The sequence below is a fragment of the Primulina eburnea genome, chromosome 18 (assembly GCF_022965805.1).
Source record: "Primulina eburnea isolate SZY01 chromosome 18, ASM2296580v1, whole genome shotgun sequence".
Classification (NCBI taxonomy): domain Eukaryota; kingdom Viridiplantae; phylum Streptophyta; class Magnoliopsida; order Lamiales; family Gesneriaceae; genus Primulina; species Primulina eburnea.
This window is the reverse complement of record NC_133118.1, coordinates 6558861-6586733: the sequence shown is the minus strand read 5'-3', so window position 1 is coordinate 6586733 and position 27873 is coordinate 6558861. Positions and strand designations below refer to the sequence as shown.

The 27873-nt window shown below is 37.5% G+C and overlaps 2 protein-coding genes, 1 long non-coding RNA gene and 1 pseudogene across 3 annotated transcripts; 1 reads left to right on the top strand and 3 right to left on the bottom strand.

Annotated features, from left to right (window-relative positions):
- Nucleotides 1-2621: 2621 nt before the first annotated feature.
- LOC140819629 (cytochrome P450 81Q32-like) lies at nucleotides 2622-5520 on the top strand. Its single transcript, XM_073179798.1, has 2 exons — nucleotides 2622-3547; nucleotides 4854-5520. The coding sequence occupies exons 1-2, from the start codon at nucleotides 2642-2644 to the stop codon at nucleotides 5499-5501; spliced, it is 1554 nt and encodes a 517-aa protein (XP_073035899.1). The 5' UTR covers nucleotides 2622-2641; the 3' UTR covers nucleotides 5502-5520.
- Nucleotides 5521-6624: 1104 nt separating this feature from the next.
- On the bottom strand, nucleotides 6625-12862 carry LOC140819078 (uncharacterized). Its single transcript, XM_073179089.1, has 2 exons — nucleotides 11716-12862; nucleotides 6625-7251 (listed from the first exon to the last, which is right to left on the bottom strand). The coding sequence occupies exons 1-2, from the start codon at nucleotides 12860-12862 to the stop codon at nucleotides 7220-7222; spliced, it is 1179 nt and encodes a 392-aa protein (XP_073035190.1). The 3' UTR covers nucleotides 6625-7219.
- A 187-nt stretch (nucleotides 12863-13049) lies between these two features.
- LOC140820107 (uncharacterized) lies at nucleotides 13050-14621 on the bottom strand. Its single transcript, XR_012115348.1, has 3 exons — nucleotides 14496-14621; nucleotides 13491-13970; nucleotides 13050-13376 (listed from the first exon to the last, which is right to left on the bottom strand). It is a non-coding gene; the product is annotated as an uncharacterized lncRNA (long non-coding RNA).
- Nucleotides 14622-20921: 6300 nt separating this feature from the next.
- LOC140819077 (probable phospholipid-transporting ATPase 4) lies at nucleotides 20922-26006 on the bottom strand (annotated as a pseudogene).
- Between the last annotated feature and the right edge of the window lie 1867 nt (nucleotides 26007-27873).

Below are 27873 nucleotides of genomic sequence, written 5' to 3'. Positions count from 1 at the left end.
CATATACGCCGCTCATGGCGCGCATATGCGCGAGAGACAAGAAGCAAGACCAGAGAGCAGCGCGCATATGCGTCGCTCATGGCGCGCATATGTGCGCGCAAGAAGAAGGCACGCACAGGAGACCTACGCATATGCACAGGAGACCCGCGCATATGCACGAGTCTGTGTCGCGCATATGCGCGCGGCGCGTACATTCAGAATAAATAAGAGTTTCACGTGGAAATTAGGGGTTCCGAAATATTTAGAAGCAGCCGTCATACCACTGGAGAAAGAGGAGGTTAAAAGTCAGAGCACAGAGCACGGGACGCGAAGAACGGAGATAGAAGACGTTGAATCCGGACACGGAGACGCACTTTCATCTCTCGCCAACACGTTATTAATTCGGTTTCTTACTTTTACGTTTTTAATGATTACAAATAGGTTTTGTACTGATTTAAATTCGAGTATGAACTAGTTTTACATTCTAGAGATTGATGTAGTCTTGGTTGAACCTATGTTAGTGACAATTTGAATTTTCATGAATTAATTCGTCGTGTTTATTTGTGATTTTTCGTGATTAATGCTTTTTACTAGCCATAATTCGATTGATCAAATAATTAAGATCTAACACTCGAGAGAGGGGATTGAAATTAAGACAGGAGAAATCACATCGTTAGATATTTATAACGTGCAAAAGACGTATAACTTTGACGAATCCATAAGAGGACCTTGGTTGCATTTATTACGTGTTGCTTGATTTTGAATAGACATATTTAAATCGGTAATAGGTAATACAGTTCTATTTATCACTCGACAGAGGGAATAGAAAACAAATTTCAAGTTCTTGGTTAGTAAATACGATGCAATTTAATAACATGTTATTTAAGTTTGATTTAGCATAGGGGAAGCCAGACGAAATCATATCTCTAGATTTATTTCCTCAGTGAATTTTCTACTGCGTGCTAGAATTACAGGAATTGTTATTTTATTTGAATTGATTATAAACCAACCATTTAATTTGTCTAAATAAAGTCGAGCTATGTCAGTTATGGTAATTAATATACAATTTTAATTAATTACTCTTCGTGGGATCGATATCTGTACTCAAACCAGTACTAAAACTTGACACCGTATACTTGCGGTAGTGAAAACACCCAACAACATAACTTTCTTAATACACCAGAGCAACAATCACGTGAAATTACCCAATTTTCAATGAAGTATATGACGAAAAATTCCAGATCCATTTGATCTTCCTACTGCATCACGAACAAGTTTTTACAATCCTTACATGCTAGAGCTCGTTGTGAAATGGTTTTTAAGAGAAAAATGATTTAATAGCATCTGTGAAGGGTTTTTCTGTTCGAGATTTGAGACGTGAATATATCATTGTCCAAAGTTTCCAAACAATTTAGAAGGTCAAATGCAATAACTGGTCTGAAGGTGAAAATTGTAGGTGGGGACTTCGAGCATCATTGAAAAAAAAACTAAGCTATTTCATGATCAAAAAGTATGGTGAGGATCACACGTGCATATCTAGCGAAGTGGATATAGATAACCACAACCTTGACGTCAACATGATAGCCAACACACTTTTGAGAATTGTGCGTTGTGCTCATGTGTACGAGATCAATATGTGCAAGAGAGCATTAAATCAAAATATGGGTATGATATATTGTATGCTGAAGCATGGAAGAGTTTGAATCATGCAGTGAAGATCGTTTATGGCATATGGGAAGATCTATATCTTTGCTTTCTAAATATATGGGTGCTCTGTCAAAGTACAATCTACGAGCTATTATAGAGTTAAAGCACCTTCGATCGTACGAACATTGACTTAAAATTTTGAACTTTGTATGTTGGGCCTTCAAACGATGTATAGATGGTTTTGACATTGTGCAACATAATCAGTGTAGATGATACCCATATGTACACTAAGTATAAGCACAAACTACTAATAGCAATAACTTTGGATGTCAATAACCATGTTTTGCCTCTAGCATTTGCGCTTGGTGATGAAGAAAATTAAGAGTCTACAAGAGGTTGCAGAGGTGTGTGCCTTATATCTGATATACAGCGGAAGTAACAAGTGCAGTGCAAGATCTCCGTGACTTCAAACCTCCTCGCGGTATCCATCATTTTTGTTTGAGAAATGTGTGCTCTAATTTCAACAGTAAGTACAAAGCATTCATTTGAATGACTTCTGTTGGGAAGTAGGGATGCAACACCAAATTGGAAAATTTAATGCCACAATGAAAGCAAAAATGTAGCGGCTTTCACTTATTTGTCAAACATCGAAAAAGAAAAATGGCCATTGGCTCATGAGGATGGATGGAAACGAGGGATAATGAAGACGAACATGTATGTGTGTGTTGAAGGGGGCTCAATGTCTCTCTATAATTGTAATAGTGAAGTTGACCTTACAGCGATGCATGCACTATTTCATTCAACGTCGAACAAGAAGTCAAAAAATGATGAAAAAATTCAACCTTGCACTATTTTATTGATTGTAGTTATATTTTTCATTATTAGAACTATGATCATGATTAAAATATAAAGCGTGACTAAAAAAAATCGATTTTAGATTAATTTTTAATTATAAATATTGAAAATTCAACTATAAATAATTTTCTTGGAATTCTCTCATTTTCCACACCACAAAATGGAGATCCAATTTTCCTTTCTCTACGTTCCGGTACTGCTGCTTGCCCTTTACATCTTCACCAAACATTTCCTCGGCAAAATCAGAAACTTTCCGCCAAGCCCCGCCGCCAATTTCCCGATCCTCGGCCATCTCCACCTCCTGAAGCAGCCCCTCCACCGCTCTCTTGCCAGAGTTTCCGACAACTACGGCCCGGTACTTCTCCTGCAGTTCGGCTCCCGCCGTGTACTCCTCGTGTCCTCACCCTCCGCCGCGGAAGAATGTCTCAGCAAAAACGACATCATCTTCGCGAATCGGCCGCGTCTACTCGCGGCAAAATATCTGGGCTACAACTACAGATCCTTGGCCTGGAGTTCATACGGCGACCACTGGAGGAACCTCCGCAAAATCTCTTCCATCGAGCTTCTGTCCACGCACAGGCTCCAGGCGCTTAGCGGTATCCGATCCGACGAGGTGAGATCCATGATCCGGCGTCTGAGTCGTCTCTCCGGCGAGGGGAATTCGGCGGTGGACATGAAGAACATGCTCTTCGAGACGGTGCTGAACGTGATGATGAGGATGATCTCTGGGAAGAGGTACTACGGCGAAAAGGTCGAGGAGATAGAGCAGGCGAAGCGTTTCAGGGACATCGTGTACGACACTTTCCGGTACGGCGGCGCGTCGAGTATGGGCGACTTCTTGCCGTTTCTGAGGTGGTTGGGGGTGGGCGGCGGGGAGAAAAGATTGGCGGAGCTGCAGAAGAGGAGGGATTCGTTTATGCAAGAACTGGTGGAAGAATGTAAGGAAAGAATGAAGAATATCGGCGGAGGAGAAGGGAAGAAGGAGACGATGATCGAAATGCTATTATCATTACAGCAGAAAGAAGCAGAGTATTACACTGATGAGATTATCAGAAGCTTAATGCTGGTAAGATTTTTTATTTTGATGTTAAGTCTTAATCATTATTTTTTGATTATGATAGTTGAATGACACAAATTATATATTTTGAAAAGTCAAATAAAATATGATTTATGATTTTTAATTATTGACAGACGGTTTCACGGATTTTATTTTGTGAAACGAATTTTTATTTGGATCATACATGAAAAATATTACTTTTTATGCTAAGAGTATTATTTTTTATTGTTAATATCAGTAGGATTGATCCGTCTCACGGATTAAGATCCGTGACAACATGAGATCCACTCAAAAAGTTTTGCATTTTCAGATTCAAATAAAATAATTTATTCACTCTTTAGACAACTATCTTTAGATACATGAAGTCGATATTGATATATGATATGTGTTTATCGGATTTTTAAAATCTGATATAATATTAATATGTGTTATATATGTTTTAGTACTCAAAAAACATATATTATATATCAGTAGTATATCTTTAATGTTTTATATCGATTTTCATCCACGAAAAAGACACGAGTCATTAATATTTATATATGTTAAGGTATTCAAAAATTATATATTAATATCATATTCCAAATATTTGGTATTTGGATATTATATATTTAATATTATACTTTCAATATTTTATATTAATTTATCGTTGAATAAAATGTGAGCCTATTGTCTATTTTTTCGGCCGACAACAAATAAAAGTACTTTATTGCGAAGTTATTGATCATTTCCCCATGTATGAAACAAAATATTATTTTTTTTTAAAAAAATAATAGGCTTAAGAATGTAGTCACTAGAAGCATAATTATTTAATTAAGCTTTATAGTTTGACCATAATCTTACCTATTTTTTTGATTATATCATAAGACTAGTGTACCGATGAGATTAATGTTTGTAAAAATTAAAGAAGAAAAAAACATTTTTAATATTATTACGGACATCGTGTTTTTAAAAATCAACCATAAAATCATATCAGATTGAGTAAATGTTGCAATAATACTGACAAAAATCGCTAATACAAGATTGGTTTTTATATATTAAAAGGCAAAAACTTGTGTGACACAATATTACGAGTCGTATTTTGTGAGACACATATCTTTTTTGGGTCATCCATGAAAAGTATTATTTTTGGTAGAGTTGATCCGTCTCACAGATAAAGATTCGTGAGACTGTCTCACAAGAGAATTACTCATCTTAAAATGCAAATCACTGTTCAATATTATCATAGGTTTTGGAGTTTAAAGAAAATTATTTTTATTTTTATTTTAATATTTTAGTTTATTTCTATGGACTCATGTATCCTTTTTGGCTGTAACAGACTTTATTGGTGGCCGGGACAGATACTACAGTTGGAACAATGGAATGGGCGTTAGCCCTTCTGCTCAACCATCCACAAGTTTTGAAAAAGGCACAGATCGAAATCGAAAACCATGTAGGACAAGATCGTTTGGTTGAAGAATCAGACATATATAATCTCCCTTACCTGCGTTGCATCATAAATGAGACGATGCGAATGTACCCTGCTGGCCCTCTACTCGTGCCCCATGAATCATCTGAAAAGTGCACGATCGGAGGCTATCACGTTCCTGCAAAGACTATGCTATTAGTGAATCTGTGGGCTATACAGAATGATCCCAAGAATTGGGAGAATCCAAGTAAATTTGAGCCTGAGAGATTCGAAGGGGTCGAGGAAAGTAGGGATGGGTTTAGGTTGATGCCATTTGGAGCAGGAAGGAGAGGTTGCCCGGGGGAGGGATTGGCGTTGCGTATGCTAGGATTAGGATTGGGATCTGTCATTCAGTGTTTCGAATGGAAAAAAATTGGAGAGAATCAAGTGGACATGGTCGAAGGTCCTGGATTGACTATGCCAAAAGCGCAACCATTGCTAGCCTATTGCAAGGCTCGTCCCTTTGTAGAAAAACTTTTGTCTTTAAGTGGAGAACTTTGCTTTGAGTGTCAAGTTTAGTGTTGTGCTTTTTTTTTTTTTTTTTTTTAAATTAAAAGAACGTAAAATAAATGGTCTTCCTATTTTTAAACTTAAGGATATAGCCAAACTTGTGAAGTAATTGTTTACGTTTAGACTTGTGTTACTCATGTTGGGTCATTTTCAGATATATGGACTCATAAGTGAATTATTATCTGATGTGGATTGTGTGTTAGAGTGAAATCCAAAACTTAAATTGATATGTTAACGTTTTGGTTAATGATCTTTATTATGTCTGATATGTTGTGAGGTTTTAATATGCAGAGACAAAGTATAATTTATGTTTTTATGAAGAACTAAAATAAAACTATAAGCAGGTAATTAGACATTATCTATAAAACGGTCATTGTTTCCGGATTGTATGTTATCATGTTCCTTATCTTCTATCTTATGATGGAAAATAGTTTTGAAAAAAAAATTAAAAGATTCTCTCAAAAAGATGCGTAGGTATGGAAGATTAAAGACTCGTTATAAGAAATTAAGGATTATGACTTCACGTATGATTTCGCTTAATTTTTTAGTTAAATTTTTAATGATTTAGCACGATTGATTTTGTTGTTACATGGATTTCCTCAACAAGAGGTATCAAAGTCATTCATGTTGAATCATTCAGATTTGTTTAAATTTTAATGAAATTATTTGAATTCAGATCCGGAAAAAAAAATTGTTTAATTTTTTTTTATATGGATTTGGGTTTAATTTTTTTTTAAGGATTCGATTTCGGCAAAGAGATTTTGGTTAAAAATTTTAGGAATTCCGTAGAAGACTTCGATTTTCGCCTAAATCAAGTTAGGGTGCTGTGGCGCCCCAAACCTCGCCACGTAATCATGCAACATGTGACGTCATATGCAAAAAAAAATTCTTTTCGACGACGTAATAATATAATGCATATACGACAAAAATAGTGCAATCACCACACTATCTACGTCAATGCAGCAGAAACAGTATAATAAATACACACATACAACTCAAATAAGAAAATAAGCTATACTGTCTCTATCTACTATCAACTACAGGACTGTTTGACTAGACACACCTAGTCCTTCACCACTATCCTGTCTCACGCATAGTCCTGTAACCTGCCCAACAGAAACAGCCCCCAAAGGGTGATCATATACAACAATAATCATCGTAATACATAACAGTTATATTAACAACAACATAAGATATAACTGAAATGATAACAGAAATACCCCCTTTGCCGTTTCTGGACAATCAGCCATCAACAACCTCAACAACATCACACTGCAACAATAACATCGACGATACGTCGCACCCCAACTCCGGCGACAGCAATATCGTCGAACGAACAACAACATCGACGATACGTCGCACCCCAACACCGGCGACAGCAATATCGTCGAACGAACAACAACATCGACGATACGTCGCACCCCAACACCGGCGACAGCAATATCGTCGAACGAATAACAACATCTACGATACGTCGCACCCCAACACCGGCGACAGCAATATCGTTGAACGAACAACATCAACGTGACAACATCAACGAGAAGTCTCCCAACAACGATAGTCAACAATATCAACAATAATAAACAACAACAAATATAATATCAAATCACCCAATTCCGGTGATTTATCATCGTTCAACGCAATAATATTCATCAATACTAAACAATAACAACATATGATCGTACGTCAACACGTACCTGATAATCGAGTATATATATCAAATCTGGCTACTTCTTTGATCCTGAGGCTTGTGATATATCTAAATAATTCAACGACAATATCAGATCATTGTCACCGTATCAACACAGTTATAACAGCCTCAGTATATAACATCAAATAGCCCAACAACAATTAATTCAACAAAATATAAAACTCGATTATAAATTATTATCGCTCAACAATTTAATATTCTGGTGTATTTAATTCACAATACTACCATCAAATACACCCTAATTAATTAACTTCAAATAATAGGCTATTTTACAACATCCGTCAAATTACGAAAACTTTATACCAACGTGTAGCCTATTCTTCGTAGACTCCAAATATATAATCAGAATTAATAACAACTGACAAACAACTCTCCAATCTCAATCCAACGATTAAAAATCCCTAATTATAATAAATTAGGAATAATTCAAAACAACACCACTATAATCTTCTCTACTTCGTTAAAATCATACACTACTCAACAACCTTCAATTTCAGTATGATTTAACAATTTATCAGATTTATTCCAGAAATTGACGAATTTCAAACATCACCAAAACTATATAATTTATACCTCAAATCGAAGACCTCGTGTCAACGATTTCAGAACTGAAGTCGGTTCGTCGATTGGATAAACCGATAAGTCACACGATCGAAAAGAAAATTCGAAACTCTATTTCTCTTTCTCCCCACACGTTTCTGTTCCTCTCTCTGTGAAATGAGATTCTTCACCGTACAAAATTTTCACATTTATCTTGTTTTTTTTTTTAATATTATTATTATATTATATTATATTAATAATATAATATAATATATTTAACATATTTAATACCGGTATATACCTTTGGACTAGTCAAACGATCAAATTTTCCAAAACACAAAACATGAAACTTCTATATCTTTGAGTTTTCTACGTTATATCCAAATTTCAAATCATTTGGACTTCATATGACCAAAATATGTCATATTTCTCTCTTTAAAAATAATTAATTATTTAGTAATATCACATTACTAAATCAACAACTTGTAATATTTACTTCAGGCATTACATTTCTACCCCCCTTAAATGAATTTCGACCCCGAAATTAATAAACAACAGTAATAACATGCATAAATAAAGATACGTCATACCATCAGAATAAGTAGGGGTAGAGCTCCCTCATATGCCGCTCTGTCTCCCAAGTGGCCTCTTCGACACCTCTATGCTCCCACTGAACCTTCACCATCGGTATAAGCTTACTACGAAGCTTCCGTTGAGATCGATCCAAAATACAAACTGGTCTCTCAACATAAGACACATCAGGATCTAACTGAACCTCAGAAATATCCAATACATGTGAAGGATCCGGCTCATACTTCCGCAACATCGACAAATGAAATACATCATGAATACCAGATAAAGATGGAGGTAGAGGCAATCGATAAGCCAAAGTGCCTATCCGCTGCAATATCTCATACGGTCCAACATATCTCGGTGCCAACTTTCCTTTCATACCAAATCGTACTGTACCACGAAAAGGAGAAACTTTCAGAAATACTCGATCGCCCTGCTGAAACTCTAAGGGTCTTCGTCTTTTATTTGCTTAGGCGGCCTGTCTATCTTGCGCTGCTTTCAATCGTTGTTGTATCAACTTTACTTTATGTTCCATCTCATGAATCATATCAGGACCGGTGACTGCAGCTCGATCAACATCATCCCAGTATAACGGAGATCTACAACGTCTCCCATACAATGCCTCAAATGGAGCCATCTGAATACTACTATGATAACTGTTGTTATACGCAAACTCTACCAATGGAATAGATGACTGCCAACCAGATTTAAAATCCATAACATAAGCACGCAACATATCCTCCAGCGTCTGAATAGTACGCTCAGTTTGACCATCTGTCTGTGGATGATAAGCCGTACTCAATCTCAACTCTGTCCCCATCGCAGTCTGCAATCCTTCCAAAAAATGAGAAGTAAATCGAGGATCTCTATCAGAAATAATAGACACTAGAATCCCATGCAACCGTACAATCTCTCGTATATACAACTGTGCCATTGTCAAGTATGTACTACTCATGCTATAGGGTATAAAATGTGCAACTTTCGTCAATCGATCAACAATCACCCAAATAGCATCAATAGTTCCAGTATTTCTTGGCAAATGAGTAACAAAATCCATCGATATGTGCTCCCATTTCCAAGTCGGTACTTCTAAACTCCTCAACTCACCTCCTGGCCTTCTCCTCTCAGCTTTGATCTGTTGACAATTAAGACATCGACGTACAAACTCGATTACATCACGTTTCATTCCTTTCCACCAAAACTGAGAACGTAGATCCTTATACATCTTCTTGCCACCAGGGTGGATAGAATATCGACTACAATGTGCACGTCGCAACAGGCCCTGGCGCAACTCAGATATATCAGGAACTACCCATCTATCATTCATCCTCAAACTGCAATCATCAGCGACTCTAAAACGAGTATCTTGTTTCTGAGAAACTAACTCCTTTCATTGCTGAACTCTCTCGTCTGTCATCTGTGCATCACGAATACAACCATATATGTCAGGTTCAGCTAATAAGGTAGATACCTGGATAGGAGTCGTCGAGATATCAAAATCATATCCCAAGGAACAACAAGACATCATCATAGATGATAAACGACTGACATCCTCTGCAGTACAACTCACTTTACGGCTCAATGCATCAGCTGTAAGATTGGCTCGACCAGGATGATATTCAATCTCACAATCATAATCCTTCAGCAAATCTAGCCATCGCCTCTGTCTCATATTCAACTCTGTCTGAGTAAACAAAATCTCAAGCTCTTATGATCAGTATAAATCGTAAACGAGGTACCGTATAAATAATGTCGCCATAGTCTTCAAGGCGAAGATAATGGCTGCCAACTCCAAGTCATGCACGGGGTACCTTGTTTCGTGTGGTTTCAGTTGTCTCGAAGCATATGCCACAACATGTCGATCCTGCATCAAAACACATCCCAAACCAAGTAATGATGCATCAGTATAAACAACAAACCTCTCATTTTCTGTAGGGATTGATAACACCGGTGCAGTCGTCAGTCGGTGTTTCAACTCCTGAAAACTCCTCTAACATGCTTCAGACCACTGAAATCACACACCTTTCTGGGTCAACTGTGTCAAAGGTCTAGCAATCTTTGAAAATCCCTCGATAAATCGACGATAATAACCTGCTAAACCCAAGAAACTACGAATCTCAGGTACAGATGTAGGTGAAGACCACTGTAACACGGCTTCGACCTTCGTTGGATCAACAGAAATCCCATCTCTCGATATAACATGACCCAAGAAGACCACTCGATTCAACCAAAACTCACACTTACTGAGTTTGGCATACAACTGTCTATCTCGCAACACCTGTAACACTGAACGCAAGTGCCCTGCATGCTCAGCCTCACTCCTGGAATATATCAATATATCATCAATAAACACAATAACAAATCGATCGAGATAAGGCTGAAATACCCTATTCATCAAACTCATGAACACAGCTGGAGCATTTGTCAACCCAAACGGCATAACTAAAAACTCGTAATGCCCATATCTGGTCCTGAATGATGTCTTCTGAATATCCTCCTCTCTAACCCGTATCTGATGATATCCTGACCTCAAATCAATCTTCGAATATACTGAGGTTCCCTGCAACTGATCAAACAAATCATCAATACGAGGGAGGGGATATTTATTCTTAATCGTTACCTTATTCAGCTGTCGATAGTCAATACAAAGCCGCATCGTTCCGTCTTTCTTTCTCACAAATAGGACTGGTGCACCCCAAGGCGATACACTAGGGCGAATGTATCCCTTGTCCAGCAAGTCCTGCAACTGGGCTTTCAACTCTCTCAACTCTGCTGGTGCCATTCTGTAAGGAGTACGAGAAATAGGGGAAGTACCTGGCATCAATTCAATCCCAAACTCCACCTCACGAACTGGTGGGAAGCCTGGAATCTCATCAGGAAATACATCGGCAAACTCAGCAACTACAGGTATCTCCTCTATTCCCACATCCTTCTTCTTCTCTGTCACATCTACAGCATAAATAAGATAACCCTCATGCCCATGCTCCAATAACCGAGACATCCGGATAGCAGATATCAACGGAACACGGGGACGAGAACCCTTCCCATAAAATGTCCAACGCTCTTTCTCATCTGTATAAAAATATACTACTCGGTGATAACAATCAACAGTCGCGCAATATCTCCTCAACACATTAATTCCAATAATACAATCAAAATCAGTCATCTCCAAAATAATCATATCAGATCTCAGCTCGTAGCCCTCATAAGAAATAATACCATCTGATATCATAGATACAACTGATATATCAACTCCAGAAGGTGTCGAAACAGAAAGAGGCATAGACAATGGAGACGAGCGCATATGATGCTCAACCACAAACCTCTTCGATATAAATGTATGCGAGGCACCAGTATCAATAAGAATATAAGCAGGATAAGAACATAAATAACACTTACCCGCTATCATCTCCTCTCGTGCCTCCTCTGCCTGCTCTCGTGTCAAAGCATACACCTGTGCCTGAGGCGGACCAGCTCCCTGCATACGTGGCTGTCCTCCAGAAGGTCGTGGTGTAAACTGCTGAGGCTGTCGTCCTCCTCTCTCTGAGGATCTACCTCTAGCACTCCTAGGCTCTCGCTGTCCCTCACGACTAGGACACTGTCTCGCCAGATGACCATCACCGCCACACTCAAAACAAGTGATCTCGGTCTGTGTACAATCTCTGATCAGATGAGGTCCCCCACAACGAAAACATCTCACGGCTCTGGACTCTCCTCTCTGCCCCTGAACAGACTGAGAACTGCCCCCACGACTCTCAACACGTCGTGAATCAAATCGACGCTTCCCAGATGATGCTGAAGAAGAAGATGAACCCTTCTGATATTTAAAAGACTGTCCCTGAGGTCGCAATGACTCCCTAGTCGGCTCTGATAATCGTCCCTGAGCCCCATACTCCTGCATAACCAACTCAGCCATCTCAGCACTCGTCACTGCATCCTCAAATGATACTGGGTTATTTGATTGCACACGATCAAATAACTCTAACTTCAACCCTTTCAAGAAGTGCCTCATCTTAGCATGAACATTCGTAGCAACATGTGGTACATATTTCAGCAATGCAGAATACCGAGACTCATACTCAGCAACAGACATACTGCCCTGTCTCAAATCCTCGAATTCTCTCTCTTTCTTCTGTCTGGCTGCTATAGAAAAATATTTATCAAGAAAACGAGATCGAAACACATCCCAATCAACAGTACGGCCCTGAGCTCTCAATCCAGCCTCAGTCGTCTGCCACCACAATAATACATTCCGCGAAAGCTGAAATGTAGCCAATCGTAACCAAGCAGACCTAGCACACGGCGCAGTCACAAATATCTGCTCTATCCTCTCAATCCACTCCTCTGCTCGCTCATCGGTCTCAGAACTATCAAATCTCGACGGAAAATAACTGCTGAACTGTGCCAAGGTCAACTCACCAGGTAATAAAGGCTGATCTGCAGGTGCCTGTCCCATAGGAGGAGGTGGCAATGGATTCATCTGACCAAACCCACTGTCAACCTCGTCCGTTTCTTCGCGTGGATGTACCTGTTCTCTAGCTGCCATCACTGGAAATCAAATTGTTAATCATAACATTTAACAATTACAATCCAGTAATCATCATCACACCTTTCGCACGAAAGTACATGCAACTGAAGAACAATCAATCATATCGAGAAATCATCAATAACAAGTCAAATGCACAGACACACGCAGATAATATCGTCATCCAACTCCATCATCACAAACCCAACTCCTAACCATCCCAGACATCTAACATATGCTCTGATACCACCAAATGTGGCGCCCCAAACCTCGCCACGTAATCATGCAACATGTGACGTCATATGCAAAAAAAAATTCTTTTCGACGACGTAATAATATAATGCATATACGACAAAAATAGTGCAATCACCACACTATCTACGTCAATGCAGCAGAAACAGTATAATAAATACACACATACAACTCAAATAAGACAATAAGCTATACTGTCTCTATCTACTATCAACTACAGGACTGTTTGACTAGACACACCTAGTCCTTCACCACTATCCTGTCTCACGCATAGTCCTGTAACCTGCCCAACAGAAACAGCCCCCAAAGGGTGAGCATATACAACAATAATCATTGTAATACATAACAGTTATATTAACAACAACATAAGATATAACTGAAATGATAACAAAAATACCCCTTTTGCCGTTTCTGGACAATCAGCCATCAACAACCTCAACAACATCACACTGCAACAATAACATCGACGATACGTCGCACCCCAACTCCGGCGACAGCAATATCGTCGAACGAACAACAACATCGACGATACGTCGCACCCCAACACCGGCGACAGCAATATCGTCGAACGAACAACAACATCTACGATACGTCGCACCCCAACACCAGAGACAGCAATATCGTTGAACGAACAACATCAACGTGACAACATCAACGAGAAGTCTCCCAACAACGATAGTCAACAATATCAACAATAATAAACATTAACAAATATAATATCAAATCACCCAATTCCGGTGATTTATCATCGTTCAACGCAATAATATTCATCAATACTAAACAATAACAACATATGCTCGTACGTCAACACGTACCTGATAATCGAGTATATATATCAAATCTGGCTACTTCTTTGATCCTGAGGCTTGTGATGTATCTAAATAATTCAACGACAATATCAGATCATTGTCACCGTATCAACACAGTTATAACAGCCTCAATATATAACATCAAATAGCCCAACAACAATTAATTCAACAAAATATAAAACTCGATTATAAATTATTATCGCTCAACAATTTAATATTCTGGTGTATTTAATTCACAATACTACCATCAAATACACCCTAATTAATTAACTTCAAATAATAGGCTATTTTACAACATCCGTCAAATTACGAAAACTTTATACCAACGTGTAGCCTATTCTTCGTAGACTCCAAATATATAATCAGAATTAATAACAACTGACAAACAACTCTCCAATCTCAATCCAACGATTAAAAATCCCTAATTATAATAAATTAGGAATAATTCAATACAACACCACTATAATCTTTTCTACTTCGTTAAAATCATACACTACTCAACAATCTTCAATTTCAGTATGATTTAACAATTTATCAGATTTATTCCAGAAATTGACGAATTTCAAACATCACCAAAACTATATAATTTATACCTCAAATCGAAGACCTCGTGTCAACGATTCCAGAACTGAAGTCGGTTCGTCGATTGGATAAACCGATAAGTCACACGATCGAAAAGAAAAATCGAAACTCTATTTCTCTTTCTCCCCACACGTTTCTGTTCCTCTCTCTGTGAAATGAGATTCTTCACCGTACAAAATTTTCACATTTATCTTGTTTTTTTTTAATATTATTATTATATTATATTATATTATATATAATATAATATATTTAACATATTTAATACCGGTATATACCTTTGGACTAGTCAAACGATCAAATTTTCCAAAACACAAAACATGAAACTTCTATATCTTTGAGTTTTCTACGTTATATCCAAATTTCAAATCATTTGGACTTCATATGACCAAAATATGTCATATTTCTCTCTTTAAAAATAATTAATTATTTAGTAATATCACATTACTAAATCAACAACTTGTAATATTTACTTCAGGCATTACAGGTGCACTCAGGTACGGGGAGGCACAGGCAAGCGCGCTGTTTTAATGTGCGCCTCTGCGCATTTGGGCTCCCTGCCAGAGCAGGGCGCGTCCCCATTGCTCCTGCACACACCTTCCTTCCCCAATAAAGTGGGGTGCGCAGAAGCGTGTCCCCAGCACACACCCACGTGCGACGTACGAAATTTTGAATTTTTTTACGTTTCATCTTTATTCGGTTAAGTTTAAATTTAAACTTAAATTATTCAAATAATGATAAAGTTATATATTTTTGGAGTTGATTGAAAATAAAATATTGTCAAAGTGACATCTTTTATGGAGATCAATTTTTTTTTTGATAGTAACACTTGTAATTTTATTCAGAGTGCAATAAATCATCCATTACAAGATTCACCAACCAAAGCGGAAAAACCCCATTTTCCCAAACAAAAAGAGATGGGGAAGAAATAGAAAAAGAGGCTAAAGAGTGCGCTACCCTATTCGCGGAACGGCCTACGTGAATAAGATCAGTATTAGAGCTCATATCCAATAGTTTTTGAATATCCCACGCCAGAGGACCGCTATAACTAAGATCATCTGCTGGGTTGATGACTACTTGCACCGCCGGCAGAGAGTCAGTAGTAATTACATGGGTTTCCTGTAAGGCCCGAGATTATATCATTTTAATCCGAGATTATTTAATTTACGAATTTTGGAATGATAAATTCGATTCCACGGTTTTTGTAATTAATTAGGATTGAAATGGGAGTAAAAAGAGTTGTGAGGACCAAATCGCAAATAGTGAAGATTTCAGGGGCTAAAGTGCAATTAGCACTTGAGTGACACTTGTCACACCATGCAACTGATATATATATATACAATTGCAATTCACGAATTCAGAGCAACAACCGAGATTCCAGAGAAGATTTCCTCAAATTCTTGTGATCGTAGATTTGAGATTCCGTGTGAACCGTCTATCAGAATTTAAATCCGAACACGGTACCGAGCTCCTCTTGACACGAGCTACAACTGGACGTAAGTTTTGTTACGTTTTGACATGCTTTGAAATTATGCTATTGTCAGAATTGAATGGAATTCATATATGATGTTCTTGACATTTAGACATCGTAGAATCGAAGTCAGATTGAGAAACGGACTGATTATGGAATTGTTATGAATTTTTAGGGTATATTGAGTTATACCGGACAGAGTTGAATTGTGATTGGATTACGGATTGTATTGGATATGGGTTATGGATTGTAACTGTTATCTGGTGATATGGTATTGACGGGGATACTGAAATTATACCGTTATACCGTTGATTTTGAATTAAATCCAGATTGATCAGATTGTTATTGACTTGAAATGTATATTGATATGAGATTATTGATATTGTCATTGCCAGACAGGCTGTGAGTTCAGGATATCGACTGAGCCAGAAACCGACGAAAGAAAGGTATAAGTCAATGTGGTATTGGGAGATCGACTTGAGTCGGATTAGACTTGAGTTTCCCTAAATCACATACTTTACTTTATTGCATTGATATTTGCATTGATTTGACTGATGTACTTGTTCTCTTGACTATAGATAGCAGGTATCAGATGAGTTATCTTGTGACAGAAGTTCCTGATAGTGGTGGAATCGCCACGGGAACATTGCACAATGTCTCAAGATAATGATATTAGCGATAGAGCTACAGTCCATGACGGATAGGTCAGGACACCAGATGTTTGGTTATATCGAGTAATAGGAATTAGAGTTCTTCTATTACGGAATTCGATATAGGAACACCATATTTGGTTATATCGAGTAATAGGAACGGAGTTCCTTCTATTACGGAATTCGATATAGGAATACCACATTTGGAAACCGGGATCCCTAGACTAGGATTGAGTCTAGTCTGAATTGTAGAATTGTAATTATGTTTCAGATTTGGATACATATTAATGTTACCTGATTACATGCTTTATATTTGTTTATATGATTGCATGTTTCGTTGATTTATACTAGGATTTATTCTCACCGGAGTTATCTGGCTGTTGTCTTGTCTGTATGTGTACATGACAACAGGTGGGACAGGATCAGGGTCCAGGAGATGAGGAGAGATCGTGATTAGAGTGGAGATTCCTGGACTTTGATTTTGATGTATAATAGGGTTTGAACACTTGACATTAGTTGTTAAACCTTAGTTTAGTTTGAATGCATGCAGTACAGGACTTGTATTGTATTTTATATACTGAGATGTATATATGTTTGATTTCACTACGTTCCGCATTTTTTTTAAAAAAAATTTAGACCCTGTTTTTAATTGATTAATTAGTCCCATTTATGATTAAGAACTTGATTAGCGTCCGGGTCCCCACATTTCCAGACCTCGTTCCTGCACCATCTGCAATCCATATCTTATTGAAAGAAGCTCCGCGAACACAACCGACTGTGGTATAGATATTCTTTTTCCAAAGGCTAGTAGAATTCGACCCTTATGATCTCGCACAACAACTCCAATTTAGTAAACCCCAGTTTCATAGTTCACCGCTGCATCAACCTCTTGTTTCAAGGTGTTCACCGGTGGTCTCATCCATCTTTCAAGCTGGGAAGATATCTTCTGCACAGGCACAATACATAAGGATTCTCGAGCTTCCTTAAATTCTTGCAGCAAATTGGCGCTCCATTTCACATCCAACCGGGCGCTGTCTGGCACTTTCTCATGCACAATCCTTAGTCTATCATGCCACACCGCCTATGTTCTCATCACAAAAACCTCCATATCTTCCTTGCGAAGCACTGTCTTCATTCGAACGGAGATGTCAAAGAAATCCATATCTTTCACATGTTTCAGAAAGATATAAAATTTTGTATCCTTTCAACACTTTTTTGCTATGGGGCACCAAAAAAGTGCATGCTCAGTTGAGTCGTGGCCATATCCACACAGTGGACACAAGTCTATCACAAGAACATGATATCGCCCCAAGTTCGCTCGAGTGGGAATGATGTTGTGCATTGCTCTCCACCAAAAGATCAGAACCTTCGTAGGAACTGACAAGGACCAGATGAATTTCCACCAAGATTTTGTATGGTTGTCCGAGCTATGTTTTGGGGTCTCAAAGAACCCTATTTGAAGCTTTTAGACACTCCGAACCGTATACTTTCCTTTGGGCTCATAGAGCCAAAATCTAGAATCCTCGTTCCCATTACTTGCAATCGGGATAGCTAGAATATCTTCAACTAAATAAGACGGAAGAGTGGTACGAATCAATGGCTCATTCCATGCTCCATTCTCTATGAGAGATTTCACTGTATCAAGATAATTCTGGGTGCCAACAGGCCGCTTAAGGGATCTATATCTTGGAATCCACTGGTCTCTAAAAGTTGCGATCTTTTTCCCATTTCCAACCCGCCAGCAGAGGCCTTTCCTCAGAAGCTCACTACTCCACAAAAGTGAACTCCAAATAAAAGATGGGTTATTCCCTAGCTGGGCGTCCATAATATCATTATAATTAAAATATCTCGGCTTTAGAACCCGGGCTACAAGAGAGTCTGAATTAATGGCAATTCTCCACACCTGTTTCGCAAGAAGAAATCTGTTGGACATTTCCAGATTCCGAAATCCCATGCCTCCCATACATTTTGGCTCACATAACGTATGCCATGCTATCCAGTGCATACGCTTCCTTCCTTCTTCCATGCCCCACCAAAAGTTCGTGCATTCCCTGTTCAATAGCCTCACAGATCGACTTAGGTATGTGGAAACAAGACATGGCATACGTCGGGATAGACTGTAAAACTGACTTGATTAACGTCTCCTTACCTCGTGCAGAAAATGTCTTATTACCCCACCCTTTCAGGCGTTTAACGACAGCCTCAATTAAATACCTAAACTGGAGTTTCTTACTATGCAGAGAGAAAGTCGGAAAGCCCAGATAAATCTCATGGTCATGTGTAATGGATATTGTCAGTGTCATTTTAATCCGGTCAATAATTTCTTGCTTCGTATTCGGACTGAAGGATAAATATGATTTCTCAAAAGTTTTGAGTTGTCCCAAAGCTTTTTCATACATCAATAGGCACTGGCGGATACTTAAACAATCTGCGAGAGTAGCTTTAAAAAAGATGAGGCTGTCATCAGCAAAAAAATAGATGAGATATCTGTGGACTAGAGGTCGCTATATGAACACCAATGATCAATTTGCGAGATTCAAAGGAACTCAGAATCGATGATAAGCCTTGAGCACACAAGACAAACAGAAAGGGTGATAGGGGGTCACCTTTACGCAAGCCTCTGCCCGAATTAACATGGCCTACAATATCACCATTGAGTACAAACGAGTAATTAACAGTACGAACACAACGAGATCAATTTTATTTAAAATATAAAAGGATTTTTTGGTGTATATAAGATGTATGGATATTTTTCGGCCCAAAATGAAGTTAAATATTTAATATAATTACATATGTACTTGTGGTGATAAACATGTGATTGTTGTTCGATTTTTCATGTGAATAATAAATCGGCTCATAAGAAAGTTGATATTTGACATCATATTTACTATTAGTGTTTGACTGCTACATTAGATATCACTTATAAGTTGGTCGTTTGTCCATAGATAAACCATTAATGAAGTGCTCAGTATCCTGTTATAGGGTCTACATTATTTGAATTTAATGATTATTTTATATGGATATTGTAGTGCCCAAAAACCAGTACTCGTAAATCTCATTCATGATTGAAATAGTTTATTTATTTAATTACTATTAGGCGATGCATGCTATGTGTTAAATTATTTTAAATGTATATATATTTATTTTTATGCAATTTAAAATGTTTTATCTAGTTTTAGCTTTTCAAGCGAATATTCGACGCCGAACCGGGAAAAGAGACTGGTGAAAATTAAGGTGCTAAAATTTAATGTTGTATTTTTATTTAAGCCGATAAATAGGATAAAATAATTTTTGCATTTAAGGGTCAAATTTATGTTTTAAAATATGAAACTCTTGGTATAATAATAAAGTTATTAAAAGGTAATAATCTATGTTTTATATTATTTAATTTTTATTTATTATTTATGTTATATTTATTTCTTTAAGCATTATTATACCCTACTTATAAGTGGGAGTTTTGATTTATTGTTGCTATATGTTACACAAAATTCTTGGAATCGTTTAAATGTTAGTTTGGTATTACCAACTATTTAAAGTGGATGTCTTTATTTATTATATATGAATATATCATAATATTAATTTCTTGATACTATTTAAATGTTTGTTTGGTTTTACCAACCATTTAAGTAGGAACTTTGATTTAGTGTTTATATATATATATATATATATATATATATATATATATATATATATATATATATATATATAAGTATATTATATACTTATAAGATAATAACATGTAACATAATATAAATATGATTATTTAATATATTGGAGTCATTTTATCAAGTGGATTTCAATAATGTTCATTAATGTTAACTTTATTAAAATGTCCGAGAGTGGATAATCTAATCTCAACTACTTAAATTAAAATTTGAACAAATAAAAATTAACAATTAAAAATTCAAACAATTAAAAAAAAAGACATTGTAGTGGACTTATAATTATCTTAGCTTCCCTGTATATACTGATATTGGAACTCACCGAATTATACTAGTTGTGGACAACCTGCTCTTGGGAGTGCAACAATCAAAGTCGCACCAATAATCTTATATTTGATTATCCATTCGATTACATAAATGTTTGATTCATCGTGTTAGAATTTTGTTTCATAAGAAAGTAATAGTCATTGATATTAATCTACAAGAAATTCATTCTAATATAAAATTAACTATCCATAATATAGAATTCTAAAAGCGAGAGGGGAAAAAAAATTATAAAAGGTTAATTTTTTTTACCAAAATACAATATTACATATTATTTAAATTAAATAATAATTTATTGGAGAGAAAAAGAAATAATGTCATGCCTTAATGTAATCAAGAAAGTGGAGTTGAGTCTTTCTGCATCACTGTTTTGTACATGGGGCTATTGGTTAAAGATAGAAGGATGGTTTTTTTCTTCAGGTGCATTTGCTCTCTCAAATACCTGATTTTAGCATCAACTCTAGCAGTGTACCCGGTTTGAGCTAGCTGTTTGGATTTCTCTTGTTCTCTTAGCCACATTCGAGTATCCGATACATCGTGACCGGAGCTTTTCATTTCCTGGATTACATGGTCATCCCTAGGAAAGAACGAGCGCTGGATCACCATGTACGTGTAGTATGGAAGAAGAGAAGCAACCACTACAAACAATGTTACTATCCAGTACATTGGTGCTGGCCGGATTTCGTCCACGAAGAGGTGAAACACGTCTCGAGAGTACCTCGAGAGAGCATGCCATACAAGTATAGGAAGAGATACCAGCACAGAATGCTTCCCCAGATGAGAAAGTGGCTGATCCAGGTGAAGTGGGAAATTATAAGAGCAATCTGACAGTTGACTGTCCAAATTATACATGTGTATGTAACGGTACCGATGTGTTGGATATCGGCTAAGTTTCCCTCTCTGTCAAATGCTGCTGAGGACATTATTGAGATGCTCAATGCAAAAACAGTTAGAGAGGCTAAGATTCCATTCGAAATCCAGCCAACAATGCGCTTCCAACTGAAACAGATATTTCTTTGACCTTCTTGATAGAGGGCAGGAAACTGTAGGAGAGAAAAATCTAGTTAGAATCTCTGTCCATGAACTTGTGGATTGCAAATTAAGGCAATCCCATGTCACAGCTTGGTTTTACCTGTAAACAAACATCTGCCGATACGTCCTGTTCGAGGACACCTAGGGACAGAACTGGCAAGGATGTCAAGAGTACATTGAACATCACCATATACCAGTCGTCGAACAAATCTTGGCCGGAGAAACCGGTGAATGCGTTGTAGTAGAACAGCGTGAGGCCAAAGACGATGTTCTTATACACGAAATAGAGGATCTGCAGCAAAATGAGAGAGAACTCTGAGGGGGAACACTTAGATAATGGATTAACAACAATTTTGTCCTAAACACAAGAGAGAGATGTGACCATATTTGAGATTCTCTTGTAACACCAGTGCCCATGAACTATCAGTAACCTCTCCAAGAAACGAAATTGAGGCAACGAGAAGTCGCTCGCCATAACAGCCTGAGATAAAATCACATGCTTTTTCACTTCAGAATTTTTCGTTCACGATATCAGTGATGAAACAGGATGAGCTCCTACCTGCATTCCTTCCATGCCACTTATTCCGATCCCAATATCCGCTTCCTGAATCATGCCTACGTCATTAGCTCCATCACCAATTGCCAGGATTGTTTTGCCAGAATGCTTTTTCACCATCCGTGCCATCTAAAGTTTCCAAAAAAAAACGAGGTTCTTGCTTTAAGAGGCTTGGATAAGTCTTCATGAACAAAGAAACAGCTTAACCAGAAGAAGAAACTACTCTATTCCAAATGCAAATGTACAAATCTGGGCCTACCAAGGCTTTTTGTTTCGGAGATACGCGACAGCATATGACCACATCACATTTCATAGCGGTCGTGAAGAAGTGGTCTCTCACATCATTACTCAAGCTTACTTCAAGAGCTTTTCCATCCAATGCTAAAGCACAAGGAATGCCATTCTTTTTATTTTCAGTTGTCATTTCTTCGTAAGTGCTTAGTTGGAGTAAAACTTCTTTCTTGGCATCCTGCAAAACTAAAAAACAGAGAATACTTGACGCCCAATTCCATAAATTTCTTGTCAACACATTCTCAAAGTTCTTTTGATGCGTATGGTACACCGGTTCTTAAAATTTAAAACCGCTCTTCACCTTGGCTTGATGGTTCTTTTGAGATTCTTCACTCAAACACAAATGCAGTTGTTTCATATCGTGTCGGAGCAAACTGCAAGAAAATCTTTCGCAAGGATAAAAGAAGGTAGATTAGCAGCTGTAAAGACTAAAAATAACAGAAAATAAAACAAGAGTTTATTTGCAAGAGTTAAATGTGAGGAAGTGTCAATAAAATACCAAGGAAAAACCTGTCAGAATTTATTCAGTGTTAACTTAAGATGCTGGACACAACATATAGATCCATCTCCCTTTTGTATAGCACCACGCAAGTTGCCATATCGGTTAGAATTGATAAAAAAAAATGGATATAGCCAATATCTCACCCTATATTTATTGCTGTTTCTTTCTTATCACCAGTTAGCAGCCAGATCTTGAGACCTGTTTGCGCAAGCTTGTCGATACATTCAGGAACCTGAAATCGAGGAAGAGATGATATACTCTTATATATTCTGATTTCCGATATAGTAAACATGACCATGCAAATTTACAGTTTTACAAACAACGCGAGCGACATTCACTGCAATTTTACGCTCCTGATTTATGGATTGTTAACATAAAATAGTGTTTATCATCTTCAGCCGCATACAAAACGAAATGATAGCATACCCCTTTTTGCAATCTATCTTCCACTGCAACAGCACCTAGTAAAAGTAAGTCTTTTTCAATCATTACAGAGACATTCTCAAGCAATGCTTCTCTTTCTGGACCTATACTTGCCTTAGCTTCTGCGAATACCGTGCTCCAGTGTTCATAATCGGACATACCAACTTTTTTATATGCAAAAACCATCGTACGCAAACCATCTTCTGCATACTTTGAAAGGTGAATAGCTGTTGCCTGCTGATATGTTCTACCATTATCAGCCAGCCTATCAAAGATGACACTGAAAATTTAAAGAAACGAAATTGTGAGAACACGGAACTTCAGCAAACAAGGGAAACTAAATGTTTCGCATAAATTCTCATGCAGTGGTATCGAACCGAAGGAGGAAACCTCACTCGTCAGCTCCTTTACACAAAAGAATGATCTCCCCATCTTCATTTCTTACTATAACTGACATTCTCTTCCTGGAGCTAGTGAATTCCAATAGATTCAAAAGCGCATATTCCCTGTATACAATGCAGATGAGCTGGTTAAAAAACATGGATTCTCATAGGAACACAAAAAGAAAACAAAGAGTCAGCACCCGTGTTGAGTTCCTGTGAAGGTTTCACCTTTTCACCTCGAGTCCAGACGAAGGATCAAGCTCTTGAAGAACCATGGTAGATTGTGTTCTTTGGTAAAATCTGAATCCAAATTCCTGTGCTGCAGTCAGAAATGAAACTTCTTCAGGAGATTCTGCCTCATACTTGAATTTACCATGTTCGTTTTCTTCAACCGGGATTCCTGTGTGGCACAGGGCCATGACTTTGAAGAACATGACCGTGTCGGACACATTGGACCTATAGATCCACATTTTGTCCATGAGCCGGTCGTCCCTGAAGTTAAAACCTTTGATAACATATTCTTTACTTGGGTTAGAAATTCTTGGAGTTCCAGTCTTTGCATCTTCTGTGCCCTGACGGAAAGCTAATACTTCTTTCTCGGCGTCATCCTCAGCTGTGGAAAGATCAAGCATCTCAATGCTACGCCCAGTTGAATCAGATCCGTCCAAGCTGTATCTATATCTCTCCACGTCAACGTTCATTCTTCGAGATGCTGCAAGGTCAACCTGTGTCCCTTCACCGCCATAAGAAATCCCCTCGATGGAACATTTCCTGAATTCCATCTGATTGCAAGTTAAGGTACCCGTTTTATCCGATAGAATGATTTCTACCTGCCCAAGTTCCTCATTCAAGTTGGAAGTTCGAGTTTCAACCGCCTTGCCTGTTTCTTCATCATACATATGAAGATCCTTGTTCATTAGCATAGCTTGTAATACTTTGACAATTTCAATGGAAACATAAAGTGAAATCGGGATCAAGTAGCCATACAACACAAGGCTCCTAACAAACTGCACAAAACCAGAGTATCTGGATTCTTTAGGATTGAAAAGAATATCGACATTGTCATGCAACCTAAGGTACCACCTCTTATAACTTTCATATCCCGTAAATGATGCACTCCCAATTGCAGAGATCAAAGAAATCAAAATCATCATGGCAAAAAGCAGATATATGACACGGTCCATCTTTCTTTCTACTCTACTCCGTTTTGATGGACATATCGTGGAATTTCGGACTGCTTTGGTATCTGGACCACTAAAGATCACAACTCCATAGACATAATCTGTATTTTGAAGTTTAGAGTCTCTTAGGAGAACTTGGCATGGGCTCAGTGGATAGCATTCAGTTTGTCGCTCAAAATTGCCCACAAAAGTGTAAAGACTTGGATTTGGATCCTCACAACGTATCGTCCCTCTGAATTCGCCGAATTCTGCATCCTCGTCAAGATCCAGTGTGGCTTCCAAGCTTTTCTTAGCTTTGAGATTGGTCTCTCCATCTAGATTCATGGTCTCAACGTAGCAAAGACCATCCTCATAGCTAGAAGATAACAGAAGAAGATCACTTGGAAAATACTCATTCTTGGTAACTTTGACTACATCTCCCACCAATAGTGATTCCCAACTTTTCTGCACAAACAGGCCATTCCCTACATGAACCTTCACTTTTCGCGAGTTCAAGTTTCTGTCCTGCAGCATAATATGATATTCAGCACGATATACAATCGCAAGTTCATCACTGATACCGAAAAACTAAAAGAAAAGAGTTTTCTCACTGTGCCTGTAAAAACCTACGCCAATCTTCGACAGCTTCTTTGAGCATGCTAATCCCAACGACAAACACCAGCGGAACAATCACAGTCACAGGATTAAAAGGTGCAAATCGAGTAACTGACAGAGCTGCCGCCAGGAGAAAATACAAATTAGCAACCCTGCGGAACTGCTCGAAAAGTGCTCTCGGCAGAAAGGTAAGGACGTTGTATTTTGTTGTGGAGACATAGTTATTCGGATACTCGTGAGGTTTTCTCTTGTGCACACGAGGCTCATTACAGAAAACGAATCGCGAAAATCCCGGGTGACCAAGAACACCATGACCAGGCTCCGAATCAGCAGCGTGGGGACGCAAGCACACAAAAGTATACAGCTTGCTCCATTTCAGTTTCTGCTTTCTTCTCCCTGATGAACCTGACATCTTTTTTTCTCAACTAAGAGTTTCTCAGTTCCCCAATCATTAACAAATCCAATGCACTGATTAATATAAACAACAGGGAACCTTCCTATGATTCTACCATTAGCTGTCACTTAACATACTCTAGTATTTCTAAGATTACTAGAAAAGAAGAAAACCAAAACACCAAAAACAAAAATGGTTCCAACCTGCATAAATTTGTCACTTGTGCTTGTATTTCATTCCTGTTCTATTTGGCATAATCATTTCTTTAACTCACAAACAAGAGATTTGTTGGATAGAAGAGCAGGCCTTGGAGTAAATAATGAAAATGGCACTAGAAACCAAGTGCCATTGACCTCCACAAAGCATTATATTGACTGACATATTCGATATTAACTTAACTTTCATCGAAGTAGGCATTTAAAAACTCATCCCCACAGCTCAACTTTTGGTTAATAACCATTTAAAATTCGAACTTCAAATTTAGCATAGGAATGGAAAGAAATTACGCTAATTAACTCTGTATTCGTGCTCTTATTAGACTTGATAATTTAGGCTTTCCCTGCTTTGGTTCTTGCATTTTATGATGTAATTTTATAGACTAGTCATGGGCCGTACTCGAGAAAATTGTAATTTTAGTATTATAAGTTGAGTTATTTTAGATTTTAGTCATGTAAATTGTCAATATTTGATTTTCATATAGTTTAAGTACGACGAGAATAATATTTTATTACTAACAATTCATTTGTTTCCAAACCGACCCATTTACTATCTACTATTTGATTGACTAATCCTCTATATTGGAAATGATGAAGGATCAAATGGTTTGATAATTGTTCCAGAGGGAATGAGTCGAAACAGTTTTGGATCAGAGTTCTGGATTGTTGTTCATATTGGATTTTTTTGCCAAAAGTTAATAAATCCATCAAATATTGTTTAGTTGACACCGATCTCTTACATGACTTATGATGCAAGAATAAACATATATTACACAAAGTAAAAATAAAGATAAACAACAAACTTTTTTCTCTCATTTTGAAACATTGCATGACGTTTTGTTTTACTTTTTCATTTTTTTTTTATTCCGTAGATAGATTTTAGTTATAACATAAACTTTAATACTACGACATGAGACATGAGCCACGTTGTAGGTTTCATTGCATATGGTGAAACAAAGGACCAAATAAAAATCAAGTTATTAGATGAAAATCAAGTTTTGACAAGTTATATAACTAATATCAAAATATATCAGCTTACATGACTAAAACAAAGTTTTGGTTTAGTTCCCTCCGTTTATTGCTTTGTTTTGTTTGAAAAAATTTCCCCTCCTTTGGCGGTTTTAATTCAAACAAATGATTAGATAAAGTATGAAACCATATTATTAGTGTTGGACTTAGAAGCCTATTGGGCTTGTTCTTTTTGAATGAGAAATTAGACAAGCAAGTAAGGCCTAGTAGATACTAAGTGGGAAATGTCTCACATTGAAAAATGAACATAGCATTGGTGAGCTTATATTGATTTACACTTTGTGAAGGTGTAAGAAAGATTGATCAAGAGGTTCTCTCTCGCGCACGCCGGCGCAAGGGGTGCAAATCATGGGCCCGATTTACAGGGGAAAAATGCTTGAATTGTGTGCAAGCGTACGAGCGCGATCTGAGTGCGTCGAATGTAATTTCCCTCCAAGGTTCACCTGCCTTTTGCTATTTTTATTGAACTGGGTGCGTCTAATGTCGGACCGATCAAGAAACTTAAGGGATATTTTGACATAAAGTTGATAGAGAAATTTAAGGAACTTAAGGGATATTTATGGGGAACTTTTTTTTTTTTTTTGAAAAAAAAAAGCTTTCACATGTATCAAACTAATTTTCTTCAATATTTGAAATTGTTTTCGAGAGAGATATTGAATAAAGATAAATTACTAGAAAAATTGTA

Excerpts from the sequence above, each read along its gene's own strand:
- LOC140819629 (XM_073179798.1), top strand. The coding sequence starts at position 2,642 with ATGGAGATCCAATTTTCCTTTCTCTACGTTCCGGTACTGCTGCTTGCC. Across the intron at positions 3,548-4,853 it reads TTATCAGAAGCTTAATGCTG|ACTTTATTGGTGGCCGGGAC; the intron begins GTAAGATTTTTT and ends TGGCTGTAACAG.
- LOC140819078 (XM_073179089.1), bottom strand. The coding sequence starts at position 12,862 with ATGGCAGCTAGAGAACAGGTACATCCACGCGAAGAAACGGACGAGGTT. Across the intron at positions 7,252-11,715 it reads ACGAGAGGAGATGATAGCGG|ATATATCACAAGCCTCAGGA; the intron begins GTAAGTGTTATT and ends TGAATTATTTAG.